General features: G+C 38.1%; 2 protein-coding genes across 3 annotated transcripts; both read left to right on the forward strand.

Annotated features, from left to right (window-relative positions):
* The first annotated feature begins 173 nt into the window (after positions 1–173).
* On the forward strand, positions 174–3,995 carry LOC111799157 (uncharacterized). Its single transcript, XM_023682576.2, has 9 exons — positions 174–543; positions 1,563–2,090; positions 2,167–2,232; positions 2,307–2,473; positions 2,566–2,722; positions 2,800–2,869; positions 2,944–3,290; positions 3,383–3,487; positions 3,559–3,995. Exons 1-9 carry the CDS (start codon positions 403–405, stop codon positions 3,832–3,834), a joined length of 1,857 nt encoding a protein of 618 aa, XP_023538344.1. The 5' UTR covers positions 174–402; the 3' UTR covers positions 3,835–3,995.
* A 1,898-nt stretch (positions 3,996–5,893) lies between these two features.
* TPR5 (Tetratricopeptide repeat (TPR)-like superfamily protein) lies at positions 5,894–11,528 on the forward strand. 2 transcript variants are annotated; one of them, XM_023682710.2, is made up of 12 exons: positions 5,894–6,068; positions 6,505–6,573; positions 6,807–6,932; positions 7,049–7,173; positions 7,324–7,445; positions 7,531–7,613; positions 7,780–7,935; positions 8,568–8,711; positions 9,469–9,651; positions 10,077–10,171; positions 10,268–10,365; positions 11,258–11,528. In XM_023682710.2, the coding sequence occupies exons 1-12, from the start codon at positions 6,027–6,029 to the stop codon at positions 11,359–11,361; spliced, it is 1,347 nt and encodes a 448-aa protein (XP_023538478.2). In that variant the 5' UTR covers positions 5,894–6,026; the 3' UTR covers positions 11,362–11,528. The 2 variants fall into 2 exon arrangements, with proteins under 2 accessions (XP_023538478.2, XP_023538477.2); XM_023682709.2 differs by having other exon boundaries at positions 5,895–6,068; positions 6,475–6,573.
* The last annotated feature ends 3,275 nt before the right edge of the window (positions 11,529–14,803 follow it).

The following is a 14,803-nucleotide window of genomic DNA, read 5'->3' on the forward strand; positions in this document are numbered from 1 at the left end:
TATACGTCTACTCAGTTCCCCAACACTATTGCACATCAAGTGTTCGATGTAATGCCTAAGAGAAAAAAGGGGGGTTTTTTTTTTTTTTCTTCTTTATTTTTTCTCATGTAATGAGGAAAAAAAGAATAAAGAAAAAGAAAATGTTGTTCTCATCTCATCACAAGCTTCTGTTGTTGTTGGGTGCCACAGTGATTTGGATTTGAAAGCTCCCATCTTTTCATGTCTATTGACACTGATAGTTGATACATCACTTGGTTTGTTCATGTCGTCTTTTGACTCCTTGTTTCTCTTCTCTTCTCTCTCTTCCTTCTTTTTCTCTCCCTTGATTCCTTGTCAAGCACTGTGTTGAGGTAAAATCCTCTAATATCTGAAAGAGAGGAGGTTTTTCAGAGAAGAAAAGACATGGGTTCTTCTGTTGGAGCTGGTGGAGAGGTTTCTAAGAAGAAGGCAATGTGGCTCTATCCTAAGGCCATGGGGTTTACCCCTTCTGAGAGATGGGGGCATTCTGCTTGTTACTATCAGGGAAATGTCTATGTTTTTGGGGTATGTGGCCATGTTTCTGTGCTGTTTGTGCTACAATTCTACTTGTAAATGGATGCTCTGTTCTTCTCTTTCTCTCTGTTTTTGGGTTGCTGTTCTTTGTTCTGTTCAGTTCATTGGTTATCTTTGGCTAAAAACTGATTTGTCTTTCTATTGTTTGAGTTTTTGTTTGCACTAATTTGTACAGAGAGTTAAACTGTTTAGTCCCCCTTGATTTTCTTTAATGGCATGCGTTTGTTTCAAATAGATAGCTTTGAATGCTCTACATACTCACTATACTGCTCCAATCACTGCATGTTCTAAGAGATGAGTGGGGTTTCATGGTGAAAATATGATGTTGTTTATGAGGGACATGTTTTTGAGTTATGTTCGGTTGAGGATTGTTGGGAGAGGAGTCTCACGTCGACTAATTAAGGGGCTGATCGTAGGTTTATAAGTAAGGAATACATCTCTGTGAGTATTAGGCCTCTTGGGGAAGCCAAAAGTAAGTCTATGAGAGCTTATGCTCAAAGTGGACAATATCATATCATTGTGGCGGTCGTGATTCCTAACATGGTATTAGAGTCATGCCCTTAATCTAGCAATGTTAATAGAATCCTCAAATGTCGAACAAAGAAGTTGTGAGCCTCGAAGGTGTAGTCAAAAGTGACTCAAGTGTCGAACAAATGGTGTACTTTGTTCGAGGGCTTCAAAGAAGGAGTTGAGCCTCGATTAAGAGGAGGCTGTTCGAAGGATTCATGGGTCTCAAGGGAGGCTCTATGGTGTACTTTGTTCGAAAGGAGGATTGTTGGAAGAGGAGTCCCACATCGACTAATGATCATGGGTTTATAAGTAAGGAATACATCTCCATTGGTATGAGGTCTTTTAGGGAAACCAAAAGCAAAACCATGAGAGCTTAGGCTCAAAGTGGACAATATCATATCATTGTGGAGAGTCGTGATTCCTAACATGTTCCAGATGTTGTGTGTGTATTTCTGTGACGTTTATGTGATGTCTTTTTTTTGTTCATTATTCCAAACTAGGGATGCTGTGGGGGGCTGCATTTCAGTGATGTGCTTGTGCTAAATCTTGATACCATGGTCTGGACCATCATGGTAACTACTGGACAGGGTCCAGGTCCAAGAGACAGCCACGGTGCTGTGATTGTTGGAAACCAGATGATAGTTTTTGGTGGCACAAATGGCTCTAAGAAGGTTAATGATCTCCACATTTTGGATCTTGGTACCAAGGAATGGCTGCAACCTGAATGCAAAGGGAGTCCACCGTCGCCTCGAGAAAGTCACACGGCTACGCTCGTTGGAGACGACAAACTGGTCATTTTCGGAGGAAGTGGAGAGGGCGAGTCGAATTACTTGAACGATCTGCACATTCTAGACCTCAAGACTATGGTGTGGATGATCACTGAGGTGAGGGGTGATGTTCCTGTCCCTAGGGATAGTCACTCAGCTACTGCAGTTGGTCAAAAGCTGTTCGTTTATGGCGGGGACTGTGGCGATCGTTATCAAGGAGGCGTTGATATGCTCGATATGCATTCGATGACTTGGTCTAGAGTATTGATCTTTCTTTCAACTTTTCTGTCTTGGATATTGCAAATGATGTTTCTCACTATGGCTGTTTTGTCAATAGTTGTCTGTTCAAGGATCTTCGCCCGGGGTTCGGGCTGGCCATGCTGCGGTTAATATTGCGACGAAGGCGAGCCATTATGGTTTAACTATGAACACAAACACTTTTGCTTCAAGGCCACGGCTGATCTTTCCAATTTTCAGGTTTATATCCTTGGTGGGGTTGGAGATAGACAATACTACAATGATGCTTGGGTGCTTGATATATGTACTTGCTCGTGGACTCGGCTCGATACGTGCGGTCAACAGCCTCGAGGGAGATTTTCTCACACGGCCGTGGTTGCAGACTCGGACATCGCCATCTATGGAGGGTAGTTTAGCGTAACGCTTCGTAAACGTCGTGCCATGTTCTGTTTTTGGTTCCTTGATGAACATGTTGTCTGTGCTTTTTTCGAATTCATAGGTGTGGGGAGGATGAACGACCTCTCAATGATTTGCTCGTCTTGCAACTTGGAGACGAGCATCCGAATGGTCGCTACAACGTTTCTATGTGTAAAACTTTTGGAAACCGTTGGAACAATCGAAGTAGGAGTTCTTTCGATGAAGATCGGAGCGGAATGGTGCGAAAACGCAACGACTTGCCTTATAATTGTGTCGTAATCGTTATATATGTTCGTTTTTTTCTTTGAATATGTAGAGGACTAAGCTTATGGGGAACAACATAGAGCTAAAGTTGGAAACAAACCACTCCATTCAGTTCATGTCAGGTCAGTGTTAATCTTTCGTGTCGAGTCGATTATGATATGTGCTCCGAGCGATCTGATGTTCATTATGATTACAGAGACGTTACATCCAAAACGGAGGAGAACCACGAATCCAAAAGTGTGGGAGGTCGAATCCGAGCAAGAGGAGCATTCTATGTCGCTATCCCAGCATTCATCCCCATCACAATCAGATCAAGAACAGACCCCGGTTCGAAAAGTATCCGATTCGGTTACGAGCACCCAAGGATTACAACTTCTTAAACACGTGAATCATAGCTCAACTAACGATCCTTGCAGCATTTCTCGAACCCAACCCGAGTTCAAAAATGCCGTCCAATGCACTCAGAATCAGCCAAAGACCGAACAGCAGCCACTTCTCCACGTCGTTCGCCCGGTTAAAGAACACAGCCTCATTCGAAACATGGTAGCTTAACACAACATAACACAACATAACATAACACAATTCACCGAGAGGAACATTCCCTTTTGACTCTTCTGTCGTCGTATTTGTTTCAGGTCGGATCAGAGGTTCGAGGGAGAGTCGACGGGGCCTTCGACTCGGGCTTCCTAATGACTGCTACCGTCAATGGAAAACCATACAGAGGCGTCCTATTCACACCAGTAAGGATCATCCCAAAAAACTCAAACTTGTTCTACTTTTCCAAGGTTTTGAAAACTTGTGTTGATATCAGGGACCTGGGGTCTTCTCAAGGGCCAGCATTGTTACAGAAAGTTCATCTGTTCTGGCAAACACGGTCCCGAGCTCGAACCACTTCGAACCGTCGAGGACCGTGCAACAACGACCGTTGGTTCCAATGCTCGAGTCAGCTCAAAGCTTCAAGCATGCTCAACTGAGACCTCCAGTTCCTATCATAAAACCAAGCCCTTCTTCATTACCAGTGAAGCTTAGAGATGATCTTCAAGGTGTGTTCTTGACATTAGGAGGACCTGGAAATGGCTCTGCTTGACAATGAGATTGAAAAAATTGTGTAAAAAAAATTATAAACACATTTTTGTATCTTGGAAGTTTAGGAATCAATACATTTAGAAAAGGGAACCATTTGGTTTTCATATTTCAACGGTAACGTTCGAGTCGTTTGACTTGCTCGATCTTCGATCGTTTGTCCAACCCTGTTTCAAGTTGAAAGGAAGTGGAGAAAATCGAGTTTTGAATGGTCGCACCGAAGAACTCGGCTATGTAGCCTTGTAACTATAACTCGATACACGTTATAGTGTGATTTCAATACGTATGGTTGCTACCATATTAGTACATATTGTCGTCAGCCCGACGATTTTAAAACGCGTCTATTAGGGAGAAGTTTCCACACCCTTGTAAAGAATGTTTGGTTCCCCTCTTGGACATTGTTAAAATTTAAATGCAATCGATAACCATTCAGTTAAATTTTTATTTTAAAAAATTAAATTACAACTTTAGACCCGAGACTTTAAAATTCATGTCGTCCCTCCATATTTAAAAGTATATAATATATTTGTAAATTTTTTATTTTAGGTTTAATAAATCCCCCAATTTTAAATTTTGTGTATATTTTTTTATTATTAGATATAAAATTTGAAAAATTGTATTTAATAAAATTATTAATTAAATTTGAAATATAAAAATAAAAAAAATAAAAAAAAAAGGGAAAAGGCAAAAGTAATAAATGGAGGGAGAAAAAAAGGACATGGGCCCCACTAGGCCACCCGCGCATCGCGCGCGATACTGTCGATGTGTCAAAAAAATATTTAAATATTATTTTTGTAACAAAAAAAGAGGGGAAGAGAAGGGGTGGGCTGTGTCAGCAGCTGTCTGATCTGTCTGCCACGTCAGAGAGGGATTGATTTAAGGAGAAATAAGGAAGAGAGAGAGTTGATTTGATGGGCGTTTCTAATGTCCCCGGTCGTTTCGAGATTGTGGATGTGACAGCTGTCCTTCCACCTCATTGCGTCATCCACGTATCCCTCCTCTCTGACTAAATTCGTACCCTTCCTTAGTTCGTCTCCTTTCGCCACCTGGCTTTCCGTTTCATGGGCCTGTTTTTTTCTTTATTGGGCTTCTATATGTTTCCTTAATGGGCCCTTATTTCAATCCCCTTGGGCTTATTTCAATTATTTTATAAATATTTTGAAACTATATTATTGAAATAAATATAAAAAAAAATTCTAATTGTTTTTTAGACTTATTTTAAAAGATATCGTAATGTTAAATTAGGCTCGATTTATGTAACTCGACCAATCGATATGGTCGGTTAATTGAAAATTTAAGTATCGGGTAGGGAGAAATTGACAACTGGTCATATTCCTCTTTAGTACATTTTGGGGCATTTTTGCCCAAGCAGGTGTGGGCGTGATTCTGGTGAACGGTCATACACCCCAGTATTGACCCGATATGAAATGGTAAAGGTCTATCTAAGATGAAAGCATAAAAAAGGGGTTGGGAACGGGCATGCAACCATAGGCAACACACCTTGGACAAGCATGACCGTGACATCCTCCCCCACTCTATTGGTTGACGTTCCTATCAACCGACTCGAACAAGCAAGACTGAGATATCTGTCATGCGGCCATAAGCAACATGTTTTGGACAAGCATGATCGTGACATCCTCCCTGTCAACAACTCAGACAAGTAAGACTGGGACATCTGTCATGCGGATATAGACAGTAATCTATATTTGAGTTTTATGATATTTTAGTTATTAATGTAACATGTATCGTGAATAAATAAGATTTACAACTCAACCTTCGATTATGGACTGTAGTCGGTTACTCGGGTTACCAAAATTGGGTTGGTCCAAAATAATTTTTCAACTCAATCGGGATGCTCGTATTTGAACCTCGACCTAACTCGAGCACTCTGACCACATCGAAACCTACTTAGAGTGATTAATGAAAACTTAGAACAAACTTAAATGGAGAGGGAAAATATTATAGCGGGCTAAATCGGAGGGGAAATGTATTGTTGGGCCCTATGGTAGTTTTTTGGGATTCAGCCCAACCAGTTGGGGTTTTACGCATTATGAATCCACGGCGAAGTGCTGACCGGAGCGAGGGGGACTGCTTTCAGCGGACGGCTCTGAGTGGACGCTTCGAGAACCACTTTGTGCTACAATCTCCGTTTATCCTATCTTCGTCGTCGTTATTGTGGGTTTCCTCTGGTCTCCCATGGCGGATTCATCCGGCAAGCACGGGCGTGACCAGCCTCTGGTATTTCCATTTATCCTAAGCTGCTGTAGTTCAGAGATTAACCGCCTTTTTGTTTCTTTCTTGCTTGAAGAACGAGCTTTTAATTTTGGGTTGAGTTCTAATTTCTGTTTAACTCGTTGTTTGTGGAAGCTAAGCGGAATGATTTCGTCTGCAATTTCTAGGTGAATGGAATTGATTAATTGGGATTCAGTGGGGTATGATAATGTGTAGTTTTGTTCACTTGCATTGCGGTGATTAGTAAGCTGAATGTGTTGAAATATGGGTTAGAAATTGTAATCTGACTTACTAATAGGTTTGTTTTTGCCACGAAATCGTTAGTTTTGGTATGTTGAGTTAAGTGCATGGGTGTGTTTACTGGCTTTTCTTATTGAATTGTGTGTGTTTCGGGTGCTTTCTGTTTCTTCAGGATTTCCAGGGGTTTTTGAATGACTTGCAGGATTGGGAACTCTCCCTTAATGGAAGAGACAAGAAATTGAAGCCACATGCCATTAGTAAAGAAAAGGAGGTATTACTCTATCAAGCTTTCTGTTGGGTAGCGAAATGCACATTTTCGAATAATAAACTGCTATCTCGGACGTTAATATTTATATTGGTTTATGTTTTATAAGGTCGATAGATTTAACTGCTTGTTCATAAGGTGTTTAAATTTCGTCGCAAGTGTGGATACGTTAATAGTAAATGTATGATGCTATTATGGACTATCTGAGGGGCACTTTAAGTGATGTCATGGCTAAGCAGGGTGGAAGGCAGCCAGTTAAAGCTACAGCAGCTGATTACTTGAAGCACTATGATGCAGTTAAGAGTCTATCAACAAAATCTCATACCGAGCAGAGTTTTGTTGATGCTGCTTCAGAGAAAGAACAGGTAGGTTACATTATTTTGTCCATGTTTTTACGATAAAGACATAATTGGTGCAAAGCTGGCATGAAACGACTTTACTCTTGACTACATGGTGTGTGTAATTTATTGTTATATTTCAGGGTAACGAGTATTTTAAGCAAAAGAAGTTTAAGGAAGCTATTGGCTGCTATTCAAGAAGCATTGCTTTGTCTCCAACAGCTGTAGCCTTTGCAAATAGGGCCATGGCCTACCTAAAAATCAGAAGGCAAGTTATAGATTCAAATTTTTCTTAGTAATTTTCTGCTATAAGTTGTTTTATCTGTTAAATAGTGCTCTTGATGTGGAAAGCTACAACTGTTAAATATGCTAAAATAGCTGTGTTCTCTGCGTTCTATTTCCACCTCGCTGGAGTCAGATTTCAGGAAGCTGAGGATGACTGTACAGAGGCCTTAAATTTAGATGATCGATATATTAAAGCATATTCACGCAGAGCAACAGCTAGAAAGGAACTTGGGAAGGCTAAAGAAGCCTTGGAAGGTATTAAAATAAGCAGCCAGCTTAATTGCACATTGATCTTTTATGCTTTTTATCCATCTGATATATTTGACTTTGCTGATTGTAGATGCTGAATTTGCTCAGAGGTTGGAGCCTAACAACCAAGAGATCAAGAAGCAACATGCTGAGCTCAGAGCTTCTGTTGGAAAAGTAAGTTTAGTAGAATTATCATTTCAGATAACTTTTGTTAAATATCTGGGTCTCTCTAAAACTTATATCCTGGTGAATGTGGAAGAGGGAGTCGTGATATTACAGATGAGTTATGCTGACAAGATATTTTCATTTAATTTTTATTGTACATGAATCCATCTTGCAGGCAATTCTTGAGAAGGCATCTGGTGCTTCGAGAAGCTCCACGAAAGAGAAGAAGATGGTTGGAAAATCTGACTCTGAAGCAAAAATTCAGGACATCCCTCCAGTCTCAAGCAGCACACTAAGGTCGGGGTTATCGGCAGCTCAAGACCACATTGAAGTAAGGATTACTAATTTGTTGTTGTCCATGGCATCGAGTATTTTCTCTTGAAACAAATATAGTAGGGTCCGACAGTTGTCATGTCAGAGCAATTGAGGTGCATGCAGTATAAGAAAATCAATAAATAAGCAAACAAATGCTTATCCATATCCTGTAATTTTTCAATGACGATTCAACCTACCTGCATCTTTTACAATTGACATTCAACAGATCTCTCTCTAGGTTTCTCTCTTTTTTCTCTAGTTTTCTGGAAACTATATTTTGCTATAATGTAAAACAATACTAATGTATGGTAACTTCCTTGTCCTGCTCTCTTTTGTAGAGCTCTGGTTTAATCTATTCCTTTGTTCAAATGCGAAATGGAGAGAAAATTTTCTGATAATTAATCACTTAAACTGCTCATATCTTGGCTGTAGCGTCTTTTTTTATTTTTTTATATTTGTATTTCTTTCCTCCAATTGACCAAATATGTTTGGCTTCTTTTGCATGTTTTTAGAGTACTAAATTAACTGATTGAAGAAAACTGGTTTAGTGCACCCCCCCTTCCCCCCCAATAATTTTAAGATAATAATGCTTATTCTGAAGCTGGATGCTTGCAATATGATGTTTGAGCTTTTGGACTCTATTCTTAGGAAAATGGTGGAGAAAAAGCTGTCAAGGAATCTGCACGTTTAGAGGGAACCGAGGGCAGAAGTACAGGAGCTGAAATCAGATACAAAAGAGAAGCAACAAATGGTGTTCACAAAGACCCAAATTCGAATTTGGGGGCATTGGAGGTCTCTTAAGATCCTATAAACTCTTCTTTCTGCCTTGTACTCTTTCTTTCGATTGTTGGTTCTCAACTTTATGCTAACATATACCTTTTTTGTTTAAAAGAAACACAAATAAGATATCTGCAATAGTTTCTTGTCTGCAAACTATTGTGGGGTTCATCTAAAAAATATTTCTGAAATCAAATAGAAGTGTGCCAATTTTCCTATTTCGGTTGTGGGGTTCAGCTTAAAATGTTCGTTACTAAAAAAAAAAAGAAAAGGGTAAAAGAAGAAATGAAGTTCTCATGAGGTAGGCCAAATGTAGCCAAGTCTCCCATCATTTGTGCCTAAGATGAGAGTCAATGTCGATCATACATTTATTCAGGAATTGGGACTAGGAATAAGAGTGCTCTCTTTCAGCTTTCTTTGAGGCATTACTTTAAAGACAATCTCGTACTGACTTGCTCACGCCTTATTCATGACTCAAAAGCCAATAGATTACTTTCATGATTAGTCGAATTAAAGCTCATCCATTTAAAGTCTAAAATTCTATGAGAACTTTATATCATATCATAGATTGAGCAGATGGGAAGATAGAAGGCTTCTACTTAACCTTTTTCTCTCACCTTTTATCAATTTGTGAACCATGTAATCATATCATGCTCATTTGGATGCCATAGCCTATTCCCTATGTATTTTTGCCACTAAACCTTTCTGACACTATGATATCTAAATTTTTTTTGTTTTCACACCTATTCTACTCCTGCCAAAACTTTCACAGAGAAATCATGTTTCAAGAAAGCAGGAACTGAAGCCTTCAGTTCAGGAACTTGCTTCTCGAGCAGCTTCTAGAAGTATGGTTGAAGCTGCAAAAAACATTGTAGCCCCAACCACTGCCTATCAATTTGAAGTTTCTTGGCGAGGATTCTCTGGTGATCGTGCACTGCAGGCTCGACTTCTAAAGGTATGTGATATAGACCAACTATGTTGTCAATGACACTGTGTTCATTTGCCTATCCAAGAGAATATGAATATCTGGGTATTTTCCTATGTATAAAAGTTGTTGTCTGATAAATATTAGAAGTGTGCTGCCATATTAAAGACGGCAACGCTAGTTTCGACTACCTGATATTGTAGGTCATATAGTTGTCTCCTCGTTTTCTATCCGTGGGATCATCAATTGGCTGATATTTTAGGGTAGGAAAAAAAAAAAAAACACTCCTTTTCATTTTTGTGGTAGCGAGCACTCTGCATATTGGCATGTCCTTGGCAGCAAAAAATTCTGTTTGATATAGCGAGCACCCAATGTTTGTCACTTTATTCGGCTCCTCTCCACCGTTTTTTTTTTCCTTCTCTCTTTTTCACGCAATTGTTTCTCTTACTTGCTAGGCCATCTCTCCAGCCAAGTTGCCTCCGATATTCAAGAATGCACTATCAGCTCCAATTTTAATAGACATTGTCAAGTGCGTGGCTACCTTTTTCACGTAAGTTAAAAATTTCTAACTTGTCCTGGGGGAACATTTAGAAAATGATTTCAAACATCAATGGTTAACAGACCATTCTGGCCATTCAATTTGCAGCGAAGAGATGGCTTTGGCTATCAGTTTCTTAGAAAATTTAGCCAAGGTCCCAAGATTCAGCATACTCATGATGTGTCTTCCATCCAATGAAAAGTCTGGTAAGTTGTAGAAACCCTTCCCTCTTCTCGCCTTCTTGCATGGTAACCTTCATTTCATATAACATTTTCCCCATATCTCTAACCTTAGTGATTAATAGTTTAGCATCTACATTTGCAACCAAATTTATTAGGATAGAAAATGTTGGTTATGATTGATTTGGTGTATTGCACTTGCACATGTCTCTAAACATCATAGACGTTCACTCTGAAGCAGCCTGCCTTCTGGTTATTGTTACTCGCTCGATAATATATGTCAATTTGATAGGCTTTTCATATTCTTTTGTCTCTCTTGGTGGATTCGTTTCTTTTGCGTTTGCTCTTCTTTATTTTATTTTGGATAATCGTTTTTCTCAAAAAAGATAAAAGAAAAAAGAAAAGAAAAGAAAAGATAATGAAATTCCCATGTGGGACAAGAATGCTTCATACTGAGTATGGGAAGTGAACTTCTTGGCTCATGTTTGAGCTGTGAATTATGATCACCGCCTTGTTTTGTTATCGTCTGGTATCCTGTCTTTAAGAAATCATTTCATTAATGCCTTGAATTTTTTTTTAATATGAAACAATCTCATTGTTGTCTTGAAAAAGTAATCTAGTGACTAGTTTTACATGTCTTGAGTTCTATCCTGTACCTCTATTGTTAAAACCAATCTTAAAAGGTGAGGAGTTGAATGCAAAAGGCTTTAATTCATATTTTATTGGATACATTTGTTTAGAAACTTGAATGTTACAAAGCCTTCTAATACTCGGCCCATCGACGGTGAGGTCCGAGACATTAATTTTGATAGGAACTGAAGTATATCGACACAGCCCCCAAAATAATCGGAAATTTGTGAGCTTATCATGGTGAGTGTTTTATATATTTGTATTCTAACTTTAAAGCCATGTGAAACAGATCTCCTCAAGATTTGGGATGAAGTATTTTGTGATGAGGCTGTTCCAATTGAGTACGTAGAAATGCTCGACAGCTTGCGTTCAAAGTATTTCCTTAAATTATGACAAACGTTGCTTGAATGAGAAGAAGCACTTGCCTCTCTTAAAGTCAACCCTGCTGCTTTTCTTCAGTGTAAAGTATCCACTTACTTGCGCCTCTGTTTTTGGGGTCACAGTTTGACAATTGGCATGTTAACATATGTGACTAAGAAAATGTCCCATTTCTAGAGCAATCTACCTGTCAATTCTCTTCTATAACCTTTTGAATTTACTCGAAAATTATCAGAATTGACTCGGACTTAGAATTCTCGACAACATTTCTGAACCTCGACAGGTAAAAGTTTACATCACAAGTAGAATAAGGTATCTGGATTTCTAGAATTGGTATATTTGACAGCCCCGGTGACTATTTAAGATATTAATATCTTGTGAGTTTCTCGATAACTAAATGTAGTTGGGTTAGATGGTTGTCTTCGGGTGTATGCAAGACCCGAACACTTGTAGATAGAAAAAGGATATAAGATAACTTGGTTTCTAGAAATGGTATATGGAACGCGGGTTGTCTTCTGGTGTATGCAAGTTGACTCGAACACTTGTAGATCGAAAAAGGACATAAGATAACTGGTTTCTAGAAATGGTATATGGATCGCGGTTTGTCTTCAAGTATATGCAAGTTGACTCGAATACTTGTAGATAGAGAAAATATAAAAGATAACTGGTTTCTAGAAATGGTACGTGGAATGCGGGTTGTCATTGGATGTATGCAAGTTGACCCGAACACTTGTAGATAGAAAAATGATATAAGATAACTTGGTTTCTAGAAATGGTATATGGAACACGGGTTGTCTTCAGGCATAAGTTGACCCGAACACTTGTAGATAGAAAAAAATATAAAATAACTGACCTCTAGAAATGGTAAGTGCACTGTCACATGGAGGATGATAATTGAATGGTCCTTTCCATTCTACTTTGTAGAGGGCATTTCCCAACTTGAAAGTCTTTATTTGATTATGTAGGATTTGCACCTTAAGATTTTATGATGCATCGTACTCAAGTTGGGGTCCAGAGTTGTAAATGGCTTTATGAAAATCATATAACCCTTTGCAGTTTATGATACATTGGTGCTCATGTTGCTGTCGATCATTCTTTTGCCCGATATGATTTTATGAGTATTGATTGGCGTCGACCCTCTTTCTATTGGATCTTTTTTCGTCCGTGTAAATTTAATGTTTTAAGACTCTTTACTCGTAGTAGGTTTGAACCTCTTTGTTACATGGGTGCCCACAATGCTGTCGATCATCCTTTTGTTCGATATGATTTTTTGAGTACTTATTGGCATCGACCCTCTTTCTATTGGATCTTTTTTCGTTCGTGTAAATTTAATGTTTTAAGACTCTTTACTCGTGGTAGGTTTGAACCTCTTTGTTACATGGGTGCCCATATTGTTATCGATCATCCTTTTGCTCAATATGATTTTTTTAGTACTTATTGGCATTGACCCTCTTTCTGTGTAAATTTAATGTTTTAAGACTCTTTGCTCGTGGTAGGTTTGAACCTCTTTGTTACATGGGTGCCAACATTGTTGTCGATCCTCCTTTTGCTCAATATGATTTTTTTAGTACTTCTTGGCTCGACCCTCTTTCTATTGGATCGTTTTTCGTCCGTGTAAATTTAATATTTTAAGACTCTTTACTCGGGTAGGTTGAACCTCTTTGTTACATGGGTGCTCATATTGCAGTTGATCTATGAGTACCTATTGGCGTCAACCCTCTTTCTATGGGTTGTCCTTCATCAGTGTAAGTTCGATATTTTAAGACTTTTTACTCATGGTCGATTTGAACCTCTTTGTTACATGCGGTGTAATGTTCTAGAAAAAAGTGATTATTTGAAAATTTAGAGACTAAAAGAGACTGAGTCGATTTCTAGGTGGAGGTGTAATCTCTTGCAAGTAAAATAATTTTTCACTATAAATCTCGAACATCTGTGAATAGAGTTTCATCAAATATATGAAAATCGGTATTTGATCATTGAGACGTACGAGCTGTACGTCTCGACAAACCGTGATAGTATACGTATTTTTCTGTAATTTTTCACATAAATCTCGAACATCTGTGAATAGAGTATTTTGCATCATCGAGCTGTACACCTCGACCAACCTGGACCAACAAGTTTTTTTAGAAAATAGTAAAATAGTCAATTTCTCTAAAGTTTTTATTATTTAAAAAAGAAAAGAAAAGATCAATTCTCCATACTTGGGTGATTTTATTGAGAGATTCCTTGCTTTGAAAACAACCATAGGTGGGGTCTCTTTCATAAATACATCTTTTTGTTTTATATGGTTTTTATTCACATTAAATTCCATTAACCTATGATTCAACTTTGGACAACTTATAATATCATTAATGCAATGGGGTTGGTCTCTATTATTAATGCTCCACAAACTTTTGCTCTAAAGTTACTCAAAATAGGCTCGATTTCTAGCCTAATGGTCAATCCCGATATAAGAGATATTCACGAAACAGAGAACAGGAACCCCGTTATCCTTGTCACCTATTTAAATTTTCATATTTACAAAATTTTTCATAGTCAGGAACGGAAAAGAGAAACGGCTTGGGCCCCTGATCTGCGTAGACCAAGGGCGAACATTCATCGTTCCTGTTTCGTCAATGATTTAAGAAATCTCCTCACTCTTTCCAATCTCGACAAGTCCTTGTGGTCCCGTGTTAAAGGGACATCTCCAACTCTATTAAAGAAACGACTCTAACTATATATATACTAATATTAACATAACTGAATTGATTACGATATTTTCTAATATCTGAATTTTCGCCCCCAAATCTTGAATAGTAACGTTGTATTTTTTTCAAAAAAGAATAATATAACTCGATCGGACAGTTCATAATGATCGAAAATATTTGAATGGGATAAGCCATTTGATATATATATATATATACACATGTTGAGAAGATTTGTCCTTTGTCTCTTGTCATTTCTTTACCTATAAAGTTGATGCCTTTGAATGCAAATTTCCAAAGTAAACATAAAAGACAATTTTCTCCTTTAATTATATTTTACAAATTATTTACTTTATTATATTTTAAATATATTTTTTTTAATTTCAAGTTTCTACGAAAGTTCAGTTCAATACGAACAGGGATAACGTCAATTTATGGAAAGGATAAGGCAATTTAAGAAAAGATCGACTAATCTTTTAAACGACCTAATTCTTCTTCTAAATTTTTACAAACTAAAAAAAAGTGATTTTTTTAACAAATGGGTTAGTGGTAACTTGAACTAAGCTAACGGTAATTTATCTGTATTCCCGACCAAGAAGTCATTTGAGACTAAAAAACCCGAACAAGCCAATTAGCTCAAGATTATATTTCATTTCCTTCACTTTTCCCATTCCATTGGGGTTTTTTTTGTCCCCTCAAGCATTTATGATGGATCATTAAATGCTATTTGAGTTAGCATGAGCTAACTTCAAGTGTATTTAAACCAAAATTGA

This window comes from Cucurbita pepo, chromosome 7, assembly GCF_057944985.1.
Source record: "Cucurbita pepo subsp. pepo isolate OVF chromosome 7, ASM5794498v1, whole genome shotgun sequence".
Lineage (NCBI taxonomy): Eukaryota > Viridiplantae > Streptophyta > Magnoliopsida > Cucurbitales > Cucurbitaceae > Cucurbita > Cucurbita pepo.